General features: G+C 43.1%; 1 protein-coding gene across 5 annotated transcripts in view; it reads right to left on the bottom strand.

Annotated features, from left to right (window-relative positions):
- Positions 1-569: 569 nt before the first annotated feature.
- SH3GL3 (SH3 domain containing GRB2 like 3, endophilin A3) overlaps positions 570-17,448 on the bottom strand; it is a 159,134-nt gene continuing 142,255 nt past the window's right edge. For 3 of the 5 annotated variants that reach the window (XM_032174131.2, XM_058427232.1, XM_032174132.2), the window contains one exon: positions 570-1,234. In XM_032174131.2, the coding sequence (XP_032030022.1) occupies positions 1,029-1,234 (206 nt within the window). In that variant the 3' untranslated portion in view covers positions 570-1,028. Of the gene's footprint in view, positions 1,235-3,111; positions 4,506-9,868; positions 10,066-17,448 lie in introns of those variants that run through there. The other 2 variants (XR_004251581.2, XR_009209576.1) reach the window with 2 other exon arrangements.

The raw sequence follows: 17,448 nt of genomic DNA, 5'->3' as shown, positions 1-17,448 counted from the left end.
CTTGTTTTATTGCAATATTTGCTTTATTGCAGTAAGTAGCCAGGAACAGAACCTGCAGTGTCTCTGAGGTGTGCCTGTATGTGGTCGTTTGATCCTAGGTAAGTCAGTCGATGAGCCTCCTTCTTTTCAAATGGGAAATAATACCTGCCCCTTCCCATAATAGGACTGTAGACTCCAGTGGGCCAAAGCATGTGACTAGTGCGTACTGTAGGCAAGGTCAGGGGCTGGTTCACTGAGCCTAAGAGGATGTTATTGGGGACTCAGCCAACTCTTGACCACACTACTTCCATAACACAACTTTCTCGAAAAACCTATCCCAAATGTGGCAGCAGCAAAAGCTTGATGTGGGGTCTTTTATAAATAAACTTGAAGGTAGGTAGAAGGGCTTTCCATCTCCCAACTGGAAGGAGGATTAATGTCATGTTTGAATCAGGTGGAAAGTGAAGGCTCCCATCAGGAGGCATCATTTAAGCATCCGTGCTTTGATACTTTGGTTGGCCATGGGGTGTGAGTTTGCAGCTGGAAGACTGCGCTTAAAAATCAACAATTCAACGTTAAAAATAACCAAGGCCTTTTGCCAACACAGCGTGTCATGTTTATTGGGCTATTCACAGGTAAGCTTAAAATACAATGAAGAAAGACCAGCCGTCATCAGGAATGTCGAGAAACAAAATATTTAGCATTTCTTAGTTTCAAATGTTAACATTTCATTGCAGCTGAGGAATATAGGCCATTCATTGACATAACTGCAATGGGTGAGACTTATTTTTAACAACAGGAAGCAAATACATTTAACCAATGACTTTTAGGACAAGAAGCAAAAAAGAAAACAATATTTTCATGTAGCAAGGACAAGAAAATCATTTATACAAATTAAAGTGATATAAAATACATTATAAAGAGAACACACATACGAAAGTCATTAAGTTGGTCAGAGAGCAAAGGATGTCACAGAACACCACACTGAGAGCACACTGGTGTGAATTCATTTCAGTTATGAAAGTATGTCCAGGGTTTGTGTTACACATTTACTGAGGTAAAGGCACGATCACTTCAACATAATTAATGGGGAAGAATCCGGATTCCCCGTGTATCATTCCTTCATACCAGTTTTCATCTATTTGATTGGTTAATGTAATGATGTCCCCTTCTTTAAATCCTAATTCTCCTTGGTTTTCTGGCTCAAAGTCATAGAGACCACGACAGCAGGGCTGGTCCATGGGAATGTTAGAACCTGTCCGCATGATATGGAGACAAAAAGTACAGGTTAACATGATCGATTATCCATGGGAAATTGGAAATGTGGAAAAGCTCAGAGAGATCCTTACCAGCAGGCCCTGCTTCCTTCCCACAACAAGGCCAGCTCCACCCAGCTCACGGGTGCTGTTTGTGGTCTCTGGCTGCCTCAGCTCTCCCAGCTGCCTGCGCTGACCCCGAGCCCAGTGTCTATCTTTTCAATACTCCCAGGCAGAGAAGTCATGCCCAGCCCATCTCCCAAAAGCAGCCAGTCAGCTCCACCTGGAGCCCTAAGGGAGCAACAGAGGAATCACAAGGCCCACCTCCTTCTCTCTGGGAGCTTACAGTTTCTTTGTGGGGATTGGAAAACACAAGAGAAACTTTTATTATTTATTTATCTATTTTTGAGACACTCTTGCTCTGTTGCCCAGGCTGGAGTGCAATGGTGCAATCCTGGCTTACTGCAACTTCTGCCTCCCAGGTTCAAGCAATTCTCATGCCTCAGCCTCCCAAGCAGCTGAGACTACAAGCGTGCACCACCACGCCCAGCTAATTTTTGTATTTTTAGTACAGGTGGGGTTTCACCATATTGGCCAGTCTGGTCTCGAACTCCTGGCCTTAAGTGATCTGCTCACCTCGACCTCCCAAAGTGTTGGGATTACAGGTATGATCCACTGTGCACAGCCAAAAAACTTTTAAAGAACAAATATGAAGTGTGTATCACTCATGGCTCAGGAGCTCTGGGGAGAGGGTAGTAGGGAAGACCTTGGTGGTCAGCAAGATCTTCCTAGTGCATGGGCAGGATGAAGGCCAGGAGGAGAGAAAACCAGGACAAGAAAGGCAAGAATATTTACAGACCAGAATTTACAGACAAGAATATTTACTGACGTCTAGTCCCAGAATAACATCAAAAACAATTTTTTCAAAACAAAATCATGCTAATTGTAAACAAAAAATACATGTATGCAAAATGGAGAAAGAAAAGTCAGAGCTGTAACCCATTACCCCAGAGATAACTGGGTTAGCTTTCAGATTCCAGATGTCTTCATGATTATATTTGTGCATATATTTACATATAGTTGTTTTCATAAAAGATTCTTCTTGTACACGCTAGGGTGAGTATCTTTCAATTTTACTTTTAGTTACTGACTAGCTGTCAGCTCTCACAATGTAACATTTCTTCAACTAATCTCCTATTGTTGGACATTTACGGTTCTTCTTTCTTTTCCTTCCTTCTCTTCCTTTCATCTCTTCTTTTCCTTCCTTCCTTCATTCTTTCCTTCCTTCTCCTTCCCTGTTTTTCTCGATTTCTCTTCCTTTTTCTTCATTTCTTTCTGTTGTCTCTTTTATTCCCTCTTGGCTTTTATAGACAATCTTTGGGAAAAAAAGCTTATTCATAAATATCTACAAATGTGCACAATTAATTCCTGAGGATAAATTCCAAGAAAAGGATTTCATGGTCATAGAACATGAATTCTTTCTAAAATATCTGACATTTAGTGTCAATTTATTTTTCTATTAGGTTGGTGCAAAAGCAATCACAGTGGCTGGGTGCGGTGGCTCATGCTTATAATCCCAGCACTTTGGGAGGCTGAGGTGGGCGGATCACGAGGTCAGGAGATCGAGACCACAGTGAAACCCCATCTCTACTAAAAATACAAAAAAATTAGCCGGGCATGGTGGCGGGCACCTGTAGTTCCAGGTACTCGGAGAGGCTGAGGCAAGAGAATGGTGTGAACCCAGAAGGCGGAGGTTGCAGTGAGCCAAGATCGTGCCACTGCACTCCAGCCTGGGTGACAGTGCAAAACTCCCATCTCCAAAAAAAAAAAAAAAAAAAAAAAAAAAAAAGCAATCACAGTTTTTGCCATTACTTTTAGTGGCAAAACCCGCCAATTATTTTACACCAACCTAATATCACTATTTTTCTTAAAATGTTTAGAAGTCCCTTTATACTACACATATTTACCCTTTATCTGTCATTTCTGGTACAAACATTATTCCCAACTTATCATCTGCTCTTTTTGTTTCTCATTTTGTTTTTGAAGTTTGTGCTGGCAGTGGGGCGGGGAAAGGGGTTTCTATTTTGTTTTGGCATGAATGCACAAATTTAAGAGTATAAGCAGTCAAACTAATCAAACTTTCTATTCATGGTTTATTCTTCACAGTCCTATATAAATACTCAATTTTATTCCAGGATTTTTATTTAATTTTTTTCATGTTAGAACTTTTACTTTTATAATCCATTTGGATTTTGGCAAAATGAGGTAAATAGCTATTATATTTAATAATGCTTATGCAGTTATAACAACATAATTAAATAATCCATATTTTCTCAAGTGATTTCAAGTATTGCCTTTATCTTTATCATATATTTAATTATCATGGGACTTAGATCTATTTTTGGATTTTCTGTTTTGTCCCACTGACTCATTTTGGTAACAGTACCATATCATTTTAAATACTGTGGCTTTACAATAAACGTTAACAGGCTGGGTGTGGTGGCTCACACCTGTAATCCCAGCACTTTGACAGGCCAAGGCGGGCAGTTCACTTGAGGCCAGGAGTTTGAGACCACCCTGGCCAACATGGTGAAACCCCATCTCTAAAAATACAAAAGTTAGCCAGGCGTGGTAGCGCATGTCTGTAATCCCAGCTACTCAAGAGGTTGAGGCAGAAGGATCACTTGAACCTGGGAGGCGGAGGTTGCAGTGAGCCGAGATCACACCACTACACTCCAGCCTGGGTGACAGAGTGAGATTCCATCTCAAAAATAAATAAATAAATAAAATGTTAATTAGTAAAACTAGTTCATAGTCATTACTCTTCTATTTCAATCTTTCCTTGCTATTCTCACGAATTCATTTAACTAGGTATATTTCAGTATTAATGTGACATATTTCTCTCACAAAAATCTCACTTCAATTTTGACTGGTTCATACTTTTTTTCTTTGAGTATTAATAAGATTAATCTTAGGAGTTTTTTTTCTTAATAAGTGACTTTTGCCATCTTATTTGATCATTTCCATTTTTATTTCCTTTTTCTGTTATAAGACATTTTCCTCCTTCTAGACTTCAAGTGAGAGTTGAAGCAAGTTCTGCTAGAGATTATGTTCTTTCTCCACCACGTCTTCTAGGTCCAAGTAAACAGAAAAGGTACATTGAGGTATTTCTGTGGCTGGCCAAATGAGATGCCCCTTTGTCCTGGGGAGGGGTAGAGAGGTGACAGCATTGTGGGAGGAGGAAGAGAAGAGTTGGAGCAGTGGAGATTCCTGTTGTGAGAAGGATTATATTATATTTGTTTAGACAGCTTGAAATTCACGGAGTAGCGCCTATTTCTCTAAGGAACAGGGCACTCTAAGGAGCCTTCATCAGCGAAGTTCCCCAGGTTGTACCAAGGTGGCTTCCTGTTGCCTTCCTATGGCAGTGGTTCTCAACTTGGTGGCACACTAAACAGCCCACTGCCCAGGTTGAACCCCAAACCAATGAAATCAGAAGCTCCGGCATCAGTATTTTTTGTTTCTCAGGTCCTTCCAATGTCTAGGGGAGGTTGACAACCAGCAGTGAAATGATCTTCCCCTCTCCTTCCCCTAAGGAAGCGTTAAAGAGACTCAGCTGGCAAGGAAAGGGCAGGGGGTAATGGTAGGGGAGCTCTTCTTCCTCTTCAGGGAGGCAGCTCCTGTCCTGGGTGGTGACTTTGAAACTCTGAATCCACCTGCAATATAACCTCTACGAACTACATGATGTTTCTAGCCTCTGGACGGCTCCTTCCATGACAGACCCCACCCCTGCCTAAGTCTGTGTATTCCTCTTGTCATAATGATGAAAGCTAGGGGGTAGAAGGCTGTAAATATTGGGGCTTAGTTCACTATTTTGAATTTGAACAGAACAACATTCAACGATTTCAAACAAAGCATAGGGGAATACAGGGCTTACAGTACAGAACTTTTCATTTTCCTTGGGTCATGGAGGGTGTATATGGGTGGGCAGGCAGGGGCTGAGCACTGAAAACCAAGGGCAACCTGAGCCATGAGTCAAAGTCTATTTTATTAATGTATAACTGTTTTAATGTGGATTATAAAAATAATTCTTATTCTTTTAGCATTTCTCCCACTACTAGTTTTTAACAGAGAAGGGATCGGGTGCCAAACCACATGGTAGTCTCGGGAAGCATTTGCTTGAACACAGAATGTTAATGCTAGAATGGAATTTGGCCGTCCTCCATGAGTCCCTTTTCAAAGAGAAGCCATCAATGCCTCTGAGAGGTCATAATGGCCTGGCCCCAGGGCTACTGGCTGAGCCAGAAACAGGAGGGCTCCAGACCCTAGGCCATCACCTACCTTGCTCCATGTCACCTCCTACTTGATCTATGACACCACTAAGGGTTGCCAAGACATTTCATAGGCTTACACACTGACTACAGGGCTAATGATAGATAGATAGATAGATGATAGATAGATAGATAGATAGATAGATAGATAGATAGATAGATAGATAGACAGATAGATACATTTATATATTTCCCTCCCATTTACTCTATAAGCCACCTGCAATGACCAAAATGCTTAGTGGCAGGCATACATTTGTCCAAGTGTATGTACCACCTCCATGTGTAAACCAGGCCACCACCTCCATGTGTAAACCTGGGTTCTTGCTGCACACACACACAGAACAAATCATGGAAAAGCTGCATTACTCATTTCTCATGTCATTCATTCTTGGCAAGGAACCACTGCCACATTGCCCACTTTGATATTATGAGAGCTGGAAAGAGACCAGCACTCATATCGCACTCCCTCAGCACCTAAACCCAAGGTAGGGCATCTCTCCAGAGACCACTGAGTAGAAAGACCCTGTTCAAGAACTCCCTGACTCAGGCAGTGCAAGTGCACCTGGCCCTCCAGCCACCACTGGGCTGGCTACAACACTAAGAGCAATTGGCACTTGCTAAGTAGGCAGTTGGTAAATCCACCCCAACCAGAGATCAGACTGGCTGCCCTGAATTATACATGCAGCTGGACGATATTCTGAAGTATCAATGCATTTTTCATTCTGGGTCATTTCTGTTGCCTGGGGCCCCCAACCCAAGGAGCTGGGGCTTGCCTCCCTTACTTGAGGGGGAGGGTGGAACCCAGACATGAACAAAGCAGTCAATGTTTAGCTTTTAAATTCCCAAATAATACCATTCCAGTTGTGAAACATTGTGAAAGCCAAGGCTTTTAGGCTTTCACGCTAGAGCCAGGTAGGCTTTTATAAGATTTAAGAGCGAGAGAGAGAGAGAGAGAAACTCCTGGGTTCCAAGGAACTAGAGCTTGAAGAACTCAGAGCCTAGCATTTTGATTACAAGCCATGGAGAGGGAGGAGCTGTTTCCTGCCATCCAGAGAAGAGATACAAGCTCTTCCTGGAGGCAGGGAAGCAGGGAAGGGGCCTGGAGTGAGAAGAGAGTGAGCAAATGCTCCTTGGAAGCCACCCTGGGGAAGGGGGTCTTAGACTCCACTTTCCACAGAAATTCTGGGATAAGGCAGCTGTCAAAGTTCTCTGGACTAACACGGGGGCTGGAGCCCAGTGGAAACCATGTGGTGTCACTAAGTACAGATGGGGCCTGAAGGCTGGTCACTCCCTGTGAACTGTGAACAAATACCCTCAAGTCCCCAGCAGGAAATGCTGAGGGGCCACTGAGGCCAGAGGCTGCCTGGGGGCGGTGACACAGGGCTCCGAATACAGAGATTCAGCAACCCAGAGAGGGACGCCTAAGCCACAGATGTCAGCAGGTCCTGGCCCAGGCCCCAGGCCTCCTGTGACAAGTCACCTCAGCTGTGGAAGCAAGCCTCCCTACCTGCCACCATGATGTTCTGTAAACCCCCCTCACATCTAGGCAACATCTTAGGACTAGACCAGGGGAAGGAGAGAAACTTCAAGAAAAACCAACAGCTCTGATAAGAAATTCCTACTCTGAATTGACCATGTTTAAACCCGAAATCGCCTAAGTCATAAATGGATAGTCTATGCTTTCTATTGGAAGAGACTGAGCTACCTTGAAATGGCAAGATTATGCTTTTTTCCACCATTAGAAGAAATGGAAAAAAGATTTTAAAACTTTTTTTTTTTTTTTTTTTTTTTTGGTCAACAGCAGAAATGGAAAAAAGATTAAGTTGTTTCCGCCATTGGTCTACATAGAAGCTTGCAAGCAAGTTCAGTTCAGCTAAAGAGAAATTGAGTTGCTGCCCGCCTGAGTGACAGTGTGTGAATTTTCCCTTGACACAAAAATCACCATGATGGAGCCCCAAAGTCCAGGCAGAATGGGCTGGATTTCCTCAATGGAGGCTTTCCAACTCTGTTAGATATAAGCCTCTCCAAGCGACCTGAATGCCTGGTTTCCCACCATCAGAAGTCAGCACCTCAGCTGAAAACGTCTCATAAGAAAAGACTGGTCCTACCCCGCATCTCATCTCTGTTGACAACCCCCTCCCCTTGCCCCTGTGGTCCTGCAGCTGGCAGTTCCTCGTCCACCCCCACCTCCTTGCTCTCTCGCATTCAGTAGCTGGCACCTGGAATCGCTGGGCATAGTTGCCTAGGAGCTCCCAGCTGGCTGCTGTGGATCTGGGTGTCCTTGAACAGGCGGCTGAAACCCCTGACCCTGGGCTGTCCAGTGAGACGAATTCAGCCAGCACTGCCCTCCCCAAGTGGTCCTGTGTTTATTTTCTCTTACTCCTGAGACCTGGCTTCAACGAAACGTGAGAGCAGAGGTGGGAAAACACAGTCTTCCTTGTTAAAGTATTGAAACAAAGATTATTTTAACAGAGAAAAGGGAGTGTCCCTGTTAAATATTTATTATTCAAGCTCTGTTCCACACCATTAGGAAAAAGAGAAAGAGAGAGAGAGAGAGACCCTATCACGAGAGTTTAAGACGGCTGGTCAGTAAGTACTGCATCAGTAACACAGTAGGAGGTAGGAAAACCACGTTCCCCCTGAAATAAACTGAACTTCCCTCTTGGCATTAATATGGTTCAGTCCCTCTTATTTTAACAGCAGGAAAATTATTTGCAGCGCCCCTCCCCCAACTCCACTTATTTTATATATATATATATATAGACACACACACACATACATTTATACACACACACACACACATATATATATATTGACTGAAGTCTCTGCTGCTGCAAAGGGTTACCTGCATATGCAGAAATGCTGAGCACATTTTATTAAGGTAGAGGCGGTCCAATCCTACAATTCCTCAGCCCCACTCAGCTACAGGGACGAAATAATAACTCTCAGGTGTTAGTGTTTACCACGTGCCAGGACAATATTTTAAGTGTCTCAGAGACATTAGTGAATTTTTGGATTTAATTCCCAGAGAAATCCTATGAGTAGGTACCACTATTTCCCCCAATGTGAGGGATGGAGAAATTGAGGATACAAATTTAACACAATTAAGCCACAACACTGAGACTTGACCTCGGGCCAGGTGGAGAGTCCACGTTCTTGATCCCTATGCAATATACCCCCTCTGAAAATTGTTAGTTTGTGGTTTTATCCCCACTCTTTTTTTTCTTTCTTTTCTTTTCTTTCCTTTTCCTTTTTTCTTTTTTGAGACTGTCTTGCTCTGTTCCTCGAGCTGCAGTACAGTGCCCTGCTATCGGCCTGCAGCCTTGACCTCCTGGGCTTAAGCAATCCTTCCACCTTAGCCTCCTGAGTACCTGGGACTACAGGCACCATCATGCCCGGATAATTTTGGTATTTTCTATAGAGGTGGGGTCTCACTATGTTGCCCAGGCTGGTCTCAAACTTCAGGGCTTAAGTGATCCTCCTGCTTTGGCCTCTCAGAGTGATGGAATTACAGGCATGAGCTACCACGCCCAGCCTTCTCCCACACCATTTCTGAGCCAATCCCAGCCAATGGGGTGGCCCATCAGCGGGGCTTGGAATGAGCCTTTGGGTCCTCAGCTCAGCATACCTCAGGATACTCCCAGGCCTTGGAAGGCTCTCCAAGAGCATTCTCTACCTCAATCCTTCCCAGATCCCCAGGAAGGTCTGTCCAGGTCCCATCTAGCCTTGCCTGTCGCACTTGAGGGATAACTTCCAGGCACTTAGTCTCTGTCCTGCCTTCTTCAGCCTGAGTTCCAGCTTCAAAGTGAGCAGCTCAGGCTTCAGTTAAAAACAGTGCCCACTCCGGGTGGTGGATTAGACACCAGAGTAGAGATGGCATCAGAAGGGACTGGCATGTCTGCAGCCTAGCCTTCTCATTTTCTCTCTCTCTCCCATATGCCAGGATCTGGAAGCCTGTTCTCCAGGGCTCCATCTCTAACCTTGACTTTAAGGGAGGTGAAGGTGGAAGGAGTGGTCAGTGGTGCAAGGGGCATCCTTCTCTCTGTTGCACTAAAACTCACAGCTCTTTTGTGGGACTTGGGTTCTTTTCAGACCACCGAAGGAGCCCACTGTGCTTGCTCCTTTGCTGGCCTTGACTTTGGGAACTTCATGACCTGGAAGCATTCGGTCAGAGCAACCCCACTGAAAGGCAAACTATGACCCCACCCCCACAGCTATTTCGAGGGGCAAAGGGGATGGAGAGAGAAGTAATTCATATAACGCTGTCAACATAAGTCCCTGTTGGAGTGCCCAGAAGCTACTGACCTGAGTAGGGCTCTTTGTCTTTTAGTAAATCCCCCAGACTGCTGTGTCTTTTGAGTGTTTTTGTTCCTGCTTTTTATAGTTTTTCTCTTGCCTCCCTTGTAGTCTGGCTGCGACCTGTCACTTTTTCCTGCCGTCAATGGCCTTCCCGAAGCAGTCCCTTGGGCCTTCCTAATCTGCTGGTTCCAGTCTGCTGTAGGCTGGGAAATCAGATAACCGATTATGTAAACATTAACAGCACTGCATTGTGGGCTCTTACTCTGTACCGAGTCCCTTGCCCAGCACCCCTAATTCACAAGATCTAATTTAATCCTTAGAATAATCCTGTGAGGTAGCAATGAGAATCCACACTCGTCAGATGACAAAATTGAGACCCAAAGGTATGAACTGAGCCAGGATTTGGGCTTCCCTCTGACTCCAAAGCCCACTTTGCAGTAAGGCAGGTAACATCCCTTTGGGCTGAGTGGGCTCATATTCCGCTCACTTCCTGGCCTGAAGTCAGGAAATCCAAACATGTTCCCTTATTACTTACACCACTTGCAGAGCAGCTGATGAACAGAAAGGAAGGTAACCGTTGATGGGGGGAGTCCACGCCCCAGTCAGGAATGGGACCCCAAGTCTCCTAGAAGCTTCGGTTCCAGAACCCAGGTTACCTTGAGGTTTGACTGTACCTGCACCATCCAACTAGACAGTTCATCTACCATGGTGGGGGTAGAAACCCGATTTGGAACTTTCAGGTTTATTTCTGGTTCCAATTCATTTTCAAACTCTCACCGAGTGTTTGAAAGCATGGAGCCAGGCACCATGCTCAATCTGTGAGATACCATCTCCTCTGAGTTCAAACAAGCAGATCTGGTTTAAACTCCCTTCAAAAGTTTCTTTTTTCCCATTTATAATCTCAAATTCTTATAGCAGAATTCATTTGAAGCACATACTTTCTCTCTATCTGACCCAGATAAACACTGGTGTCTAATGCTGATAGATACCACAGACACTATCTGGTTCAACATCTCCAACATATTGTTTTCGTCCATGGGTAAGAGCGCAGTGGGCAGAAGCTTCAGATCCCTGCATCTTTGCTGTGGATTAGGTCATCTTTGGGTCCTGATTTCCTTATCTGGAAATTTTAAGTGTTGGTCTATGAGGGTTAGGTTGTACACTACCAAGTACGATCTAGTAAAAGTCTATGAACTGCTGTCTTTCTAGAAATAACAGCCCTGTATTTATCCACAGGAGATGTGATTTATTGAAACTACTTGTCAATGGAACTCAAGCTTAATCATTGAAATCTGTAAAAATAAGCACGTGTGATTTATGTTAACCTTAATGCCAATCTTCCTCAATTTACTCCGGTTATACTAGATGGGTTTAACTAATAAAGTTGCGCCCTCCCCCACCTTACAAAACAATGACTTGTCTACTGAGATGACTTTTGCAGATACCTCAAAACCTGCGGCCCATTTATTTATCAAAATAAACTTTCTGGCAGGTGACCCCTCTATTGCAACCAGGTCCAATCTGTGTGGGTTGTTTTTTGTTGTTGTTGTTGTTGTTGTTTGTATTATTATTATTATTTTTTGCCACTCTGAGTTCTGGAAAATGGAAATGCAAACAGCTGCCTTAATTAGAGTTGGCTTTCTGGCCATTGGCATAGATCAGCTTGCAGATGATACCTTATCTGGCCTGCTCCTTGCTTTTTCACAATGTGGATTAGTTGCCAACATCTAAAAGTCAGGACATGTCACATAAACATACGGTTTCTGGCTTCTCTTGAAAAATCAGAAAGGCTAGCTATGATGGGCTCACATTCTCAGGCAAGGGGCGCTTGCCGTAGACTATCAGCCACCCCCTTCAGAAAGAACAAGTGTTTTCTAGTTGTTGAAGACACACCTCTCTCTGTCATGATCCTGACTTGGAAGCTTAGAGTCAGCCATTTATCACCAGCCTTGCACTATTTTCTTACACTTTTCCTATGTCTCTCATTCCTATAATCTGGCATTCAAGTTTGCACTTGCAGCCACATCCACTGGACAACTCTAGGGGGTGTCATTCATATGGACTCAGCGTCCTCTGGATGGTGCAGCATCACTGTTGCCTGGTTTGTGATCCCGGGAAACAACTGACTTCTACTGTATTTTTTAAAACAAGTACATACATTAATATTTAGATGATGGTATTTGACATTTTAGCTTACAGATCAAATGTATCATTGTAGAGTATATGTTAAGATTTTAAAATATGCAGCATTTGAGATCATTTCAGCAAAGTCAAAATTCCCACAACTAAGTTAGAATTTATGTCTTATGGCTTTTCAAAACTCTTTTTACAGACTATTTAGAATAATTACAGAAAACCATTCCCTGCAGTGAGGAAAACTTCCCTCTCTAAATCTTCCTTCAGATTGGAAAATAAGAGACTTTTTCTGTTCACCGCACCAATGGCTACTGATCAACAATAATAATCATATTTCACATTTTAATTTTTAAAATATTTTTTAAAATACAGAAAATATTAAATGTTCAACCTGTCCACGTTTCAAATTATTAAGAATGCTAAGTACTCACAAAAGATAACTACTGCAGCCACAGAATTTAGAGCTAGAAAGTACCTTGGAATGTATTAAGTCCAATCACTTCCTCTAGGAACAAGTTCAAATCGGTCTAAAGGTGCTAAGAAACTCACCCCAACTCATACAACTAAGAAGTTCCAGAATCTGAACTATAACATGGGACTCTTGTTTCCTTATTTATTTCTCTCTTGTCAATAACTCTGACTCTGAAGCACTACTTATACAGAAATGGATCTGGGGGGAAGGCTATTAGTGGGGAAGGGGAATAGAAGAAAAGAGGAGGAAGGAAAGAAGAGAAATGTAAGAAACAACCTGCTGACCGAACAATCACCATTGTCACTGCTCTGTGAAATTCTAATTTCCTCTTCAGAAATGTAGGTTCAAAAAATTGCATATATTTCTATTTGCAAAGTGTTCATCTTCTTTAATTTTCAGACTTCACATTTCACTTTTGAATAAATGTTTATTTTCTAATGTAATCCTAGACATTTTGTGCCAATGAGGGGAATGACTTAGGCTCTAGAAATTATTTCCAAGCTGCCTTAGAAGTGTCAAGAAATTTATAAAAGTCTCTTTTATACCTAAAGAGAGTTAGAAGGTCTTAATACAAGCCATTTGGGAGATTTATTTCACCTCACTCTGATGTGCCTGTAGCACACATTTGGACTGCATATTTGTTAACTAATTTCAGCCCCCTATATGTTTAAAGCAGGTCCCAGTTTGGGGCATATTAACCCTTAGTTGTGATTACACAAAGTGGTACCCCTTTTAAGAGTTTCAGCAAGAAAAAAAAAAAACTTCATAAAAAATGAGTTGATAAAATACACTTTGTCCTCTGGTCTTTAAATATATAAGTCAGGAGGTGACAACCTGGGACCCGATACAAATTCCCCACGGGTGAGGAAGATACTTGAGCATGGGTCACAAATTCCTACACTATTTTCTTCAAAATCAGTGGTTTTCTGGGAGCTACACAGGCACATGTTTCAGCTCAAGGACGTTTCTTGGCCTCCTTTTCTCTTTGGGGAAAAAGGGGCAGCTTACACTGATGAAACAGCATGACCCCACACTCGCGGGCTTGGACAGGCACTCCTTTCTCCCAGCCAGGACCTAGAGTTGGATTTTGTCTGCAATTTGTCATTTCAAGATGTGATTCTCCCCTTTCTCCATTTTGGCTCACTTTATTCATTCTCTTAACTACCTAGCAATGATATTATCAAAGATTCCATCTCAGTCCCACGATGCATTCTGCTTAATTGACTTGTGTTCTTTCATCTCTCTCTTTTTTTCTTTAGAAAGAAGAAATGATGAAGAAAATGTTCTTGGAATTCATTTCTGGCAGAGTCTCATGAGCTTTGCTTTCATTTGTTAGTGAAATGCTTGACATTTTTCCTTCATTTTATAAACATCATGTGCAAATCATTCAGAATCCTAATGGAAAGTAATTTCCCATTAATGCAGGCTGTAAATGTCATTTTCTCTTGAAACTGTGCCTCAGAAACAAACAGTACAGGACCCCCTTTACACTCACAAATTCCACCCACAAATCAAGGAAGCCCAATGCTGGGTGTGTGAGATGGGGACTTGAAGCTACTGACGAGGGAAACTTGGAAGAGGCAGCCTGGGACAGGCACAGGCAAAAGACACACAGTGGCACACAGTAGAGTTTGCTGCAGGGGAGAATATGGGACACTGAGCCTTCTTAAAAGCCAGCTTCTGCACGTCTGTCTGAACATCGCCCTTCTAGGAACTTAATCTGTCTAGGGACCCAGCTACTGGCCAAGAAAGAGGGGACAAAGCACTGACCTGTGCGGCCTCAATGAGGAAGCCAAAGACCTCACTGTCCTCTGTTTTTCCCCTCCAAGTCAGATGCATTTAGCAGGCTCCCTGTGCAACCACTTGCTGACCACAGATTCCCTGTAATCATGAATCTTGGAAATAAATAATTCCCAATGCTCTTGGCCATTTCATAACATTCCCCTAGTATTCCTTCTTAATGATATAACATGAACTATCTATAAGGTAAAGTACCCAGCTCTGCTACTTCCTGGCTCTGTGATCTTGAGAAGATCTCACTTAACCTCTCAGAGCCTCTAGTTTCTCATCTGTAAAATGGGAACTAAAAATAGTATTAGAGATGTATACAAAGTATTTATACAATATCTAACCCACATTAAGTAGTCAATAAGTGTAGTTGCTATTGTCATTACCCTATTATGTATTACTTTTTATTATTACTTCCTTGGAGTACTGTTATGAGGATGAAATGAGTTATGTCTATGTCTACAAAGCACCAAATAATAACTCCTGGCATACTGTTGGCCCTCAAATGCTAGGTCCCTATGACCTTAAGGGATACTTTAATTCAAATACCTTTTCATTTTTATAAGGCTTAACACTCTCTACACTGCCAGTCTGTGAGCTCAAATCAAAGGAAAGCTGAGTTCTCTTTGGTGGCAAATGAGAGAATGGTGTCTTGGGAGCTTGACTTGAGGTCCTGTCTCTAAGAACTACTTGGGTGCAAGCTGGAAAGATAGAGACAGTGGGGCAATGACTGAGCCCTGGGGTCCTGGGTTCTCCCTTCCTCAAATATACTGGCATTGAAGGAGGGAGGCCGAGGTTGAACTCACTGTCAAAAGTTTTAGTTAATTTGCTTATACCCAGCTTCTTGTTTTGTTTTGTTTTGTTTTGTTTTGTTTTTTTAGACAGAGTTTCACTCTTGTTGCCCAGCCTGCCTGGAGTGCAATGGTGCGATCTCGGCTTACCACAACCTCACCGCAACCTCTGCCTCCCGGGTTTCAAGGGATTCTCCTGCCTCAGCCTCCCAAGTAGCTGGGATTACAGGCATGCACCACCATGCCCAGCTAATTTTGTATTTTTAGTAGAGATGGGGTTTCTCCATGTTGGTCAGGCTGGTCTCAAACTCCCGAACTCAGGTGATCCACCCGCCTTGGCCTCCCAAAGTGCTGGGATTACAGGCATGAGCCACCACACCAGGCTGAAACCCAGTGACCTGTTAGATTATGGCAAAACATTTGAAAAACTTTTTGCCTATAGTAACTCTTAAAGCAGACCATACACCAGTAGCTCTAAAGAAAGAAGGTGAATAAAGCCAGAAGTTTGGATGTTAGCTAAACCTTGGTGTGCGTAGCAAGTTATTATAAGAAAGACACAAGTTGCCCAGTCTGCAAGCAAAGATAAAAGAAAGAGCAGATATTGTTTCCTAATGCATTAGAAAAGCAAACTGTTTCTGTACCCCAAAGAAAACAAGATAAGCAGATTGCTCTTCCAAATCATTCTCAGAGACCTCCCTAAACTAAAGGAACTTGGCTGTGCGGCAAAGACGCAATGAAAGGTGTCACCTTCCTACTCAAATCTGCTGTTTCAGGTGGTCTCAAGGTAGCCTCTGTAAGTTAAGAAAGTGAAGCATGGGTGAGACAAGGAAGGAAAGAAATAAAAGTCTTAAGAGCTATATCTAAGCCTTGAATGTGTTTACAGGCACATGGAACTGCCTGGAAGTATACAGATCAGAAGCTCATTATGTTTTTTAAGAAATCGAGTTGTGGCCAGTGTAGTGACAGCAGTTTGGGAGGTTGAGGCAGGTGGATCACTCAAGGTCAGGAGTTCAAGACCAGCCTGGCCAACATGGTGAAGCCCCATCTCTACTAAAAATACAAAAATTGGCCAGGCGTGGTGGTGCATGCCTATAATCTCAGCTACTTGGGAGGCTGAGGCACAAGAATTGCTTGAACCTGGGAAGCGGAGGTTGCAGTGGGCCAAGATCCTACCACTGCACTCCAGCCTAGGCAACACAGCAAGACTATCTCAAAAAAAAAAAAAAGGAAATTAAGTTGTGATAAGAAGTGTAAGCCTAACCTGAAGACATCTGTATCTACTAAACTGTAAGGAACCCACAAGGTCCCTGAGCAGCAATAAGCACAGATGTCAAAGAAGGTAGCCCTCCAAAGCCCACTTACAATGTGGTCTTGGAAGACACATTTCTCAGAGAGCAAATCTAGGAGCCCACAGAATAAAAGACAAAAGAGTCTCCCTGATCCAAAATCCAGAGAGCAGAACCAGGGTCTAATCAAGACACTTTCTTCACTGCCAGGGTAGGGGGTCCTTGAAATTTCTGTCCAGCAGGAGTCCATCATTGTTGTGGACTGGTGCATGCAGTATATTTCCTATTTGCTATGGCCTGAATGTGTGTGTTCCCCCAAAACTCATCTGCTGAAACTTAATCTCCAATGCAATAGTATTAAGAGCTGGGACCTTTAGGAGGTGATTAGGTCATGAGAATTAGTGATTTGGGGGTGATTAAGTCATGAGTAGGATTAGTGCCCTTATAAAATGGACCTGAGGGAGCTTGTTTGCCCCTTCTGCCATGTGAGGACACAGCTAGAAGGTGTCATCTATGAGGAATGGGCCTCCGCCAGGCACCAGTTCTGCTGGCACCTTGATTTTAGACATCTCAGCCTCCAGACTGTAAGTAAAAGCTACCCAGTCTAAGGTATTTTGTTACAGCAGCCCAAACAAACTAGGATGCCATTACAACTGGATAGCAGCTGCCTAGCTAGAGTTTGTACTTCCCAAGTTGCTTCGCTACTAGGTGTGGCTGTTTGAGCGCTCATCCCTGGAATGTGTGTGTCATTTCCACCTTGCGGGTGTAAGAGGAAATATCTAGCCTGAATGTTTATTCTTTCTTCCCTTCCTGCTGGCTGGAGTGGCAACAACTAGGAAGCCATATGATGAAGATGGTAGAGCTGCCATCAGCCTAGACCCCTGGGAGACTCTATGCATTAGAACCACCTATCTTCTTGGAATATTCTCCCTGGACTGTGGCAGGAGTGAGGAAATCCTATTTTACTGCATTTCGGTTTTATGGGTTTTTTTTTTTTTTTTGAGACACAAGCTAGTGTTAGCATAATACAATACAAAAAGTCTTCAGAGAAACCCTGAACAGATCAATAACATGCAGCAAGACTGAAATGGTAATTTAAAAATTTCCAAAAAA

Source organism: Hylobates moloch, unplaced genomic scaffold (assembly GCF_009828535.3).
Source record: "Hylobates moloch isolate HMO894 unplaced genomic scaffold, HMol_V3 SCAFFOLD_14, whole genome shotgun sequence".
In the NCBI taxonomy this organism is placed as follows: Eukaryota; Metazoa; Chordata; class Mammalia; order Primates; family Hylobatidae; genus Hylobates; species Hylobates moloch.
The sequence above is the reverse complement of the archived record's forward strand: the minus strand, read 5'-3'. Positions and strand labels throughout refer to the sequence as shown.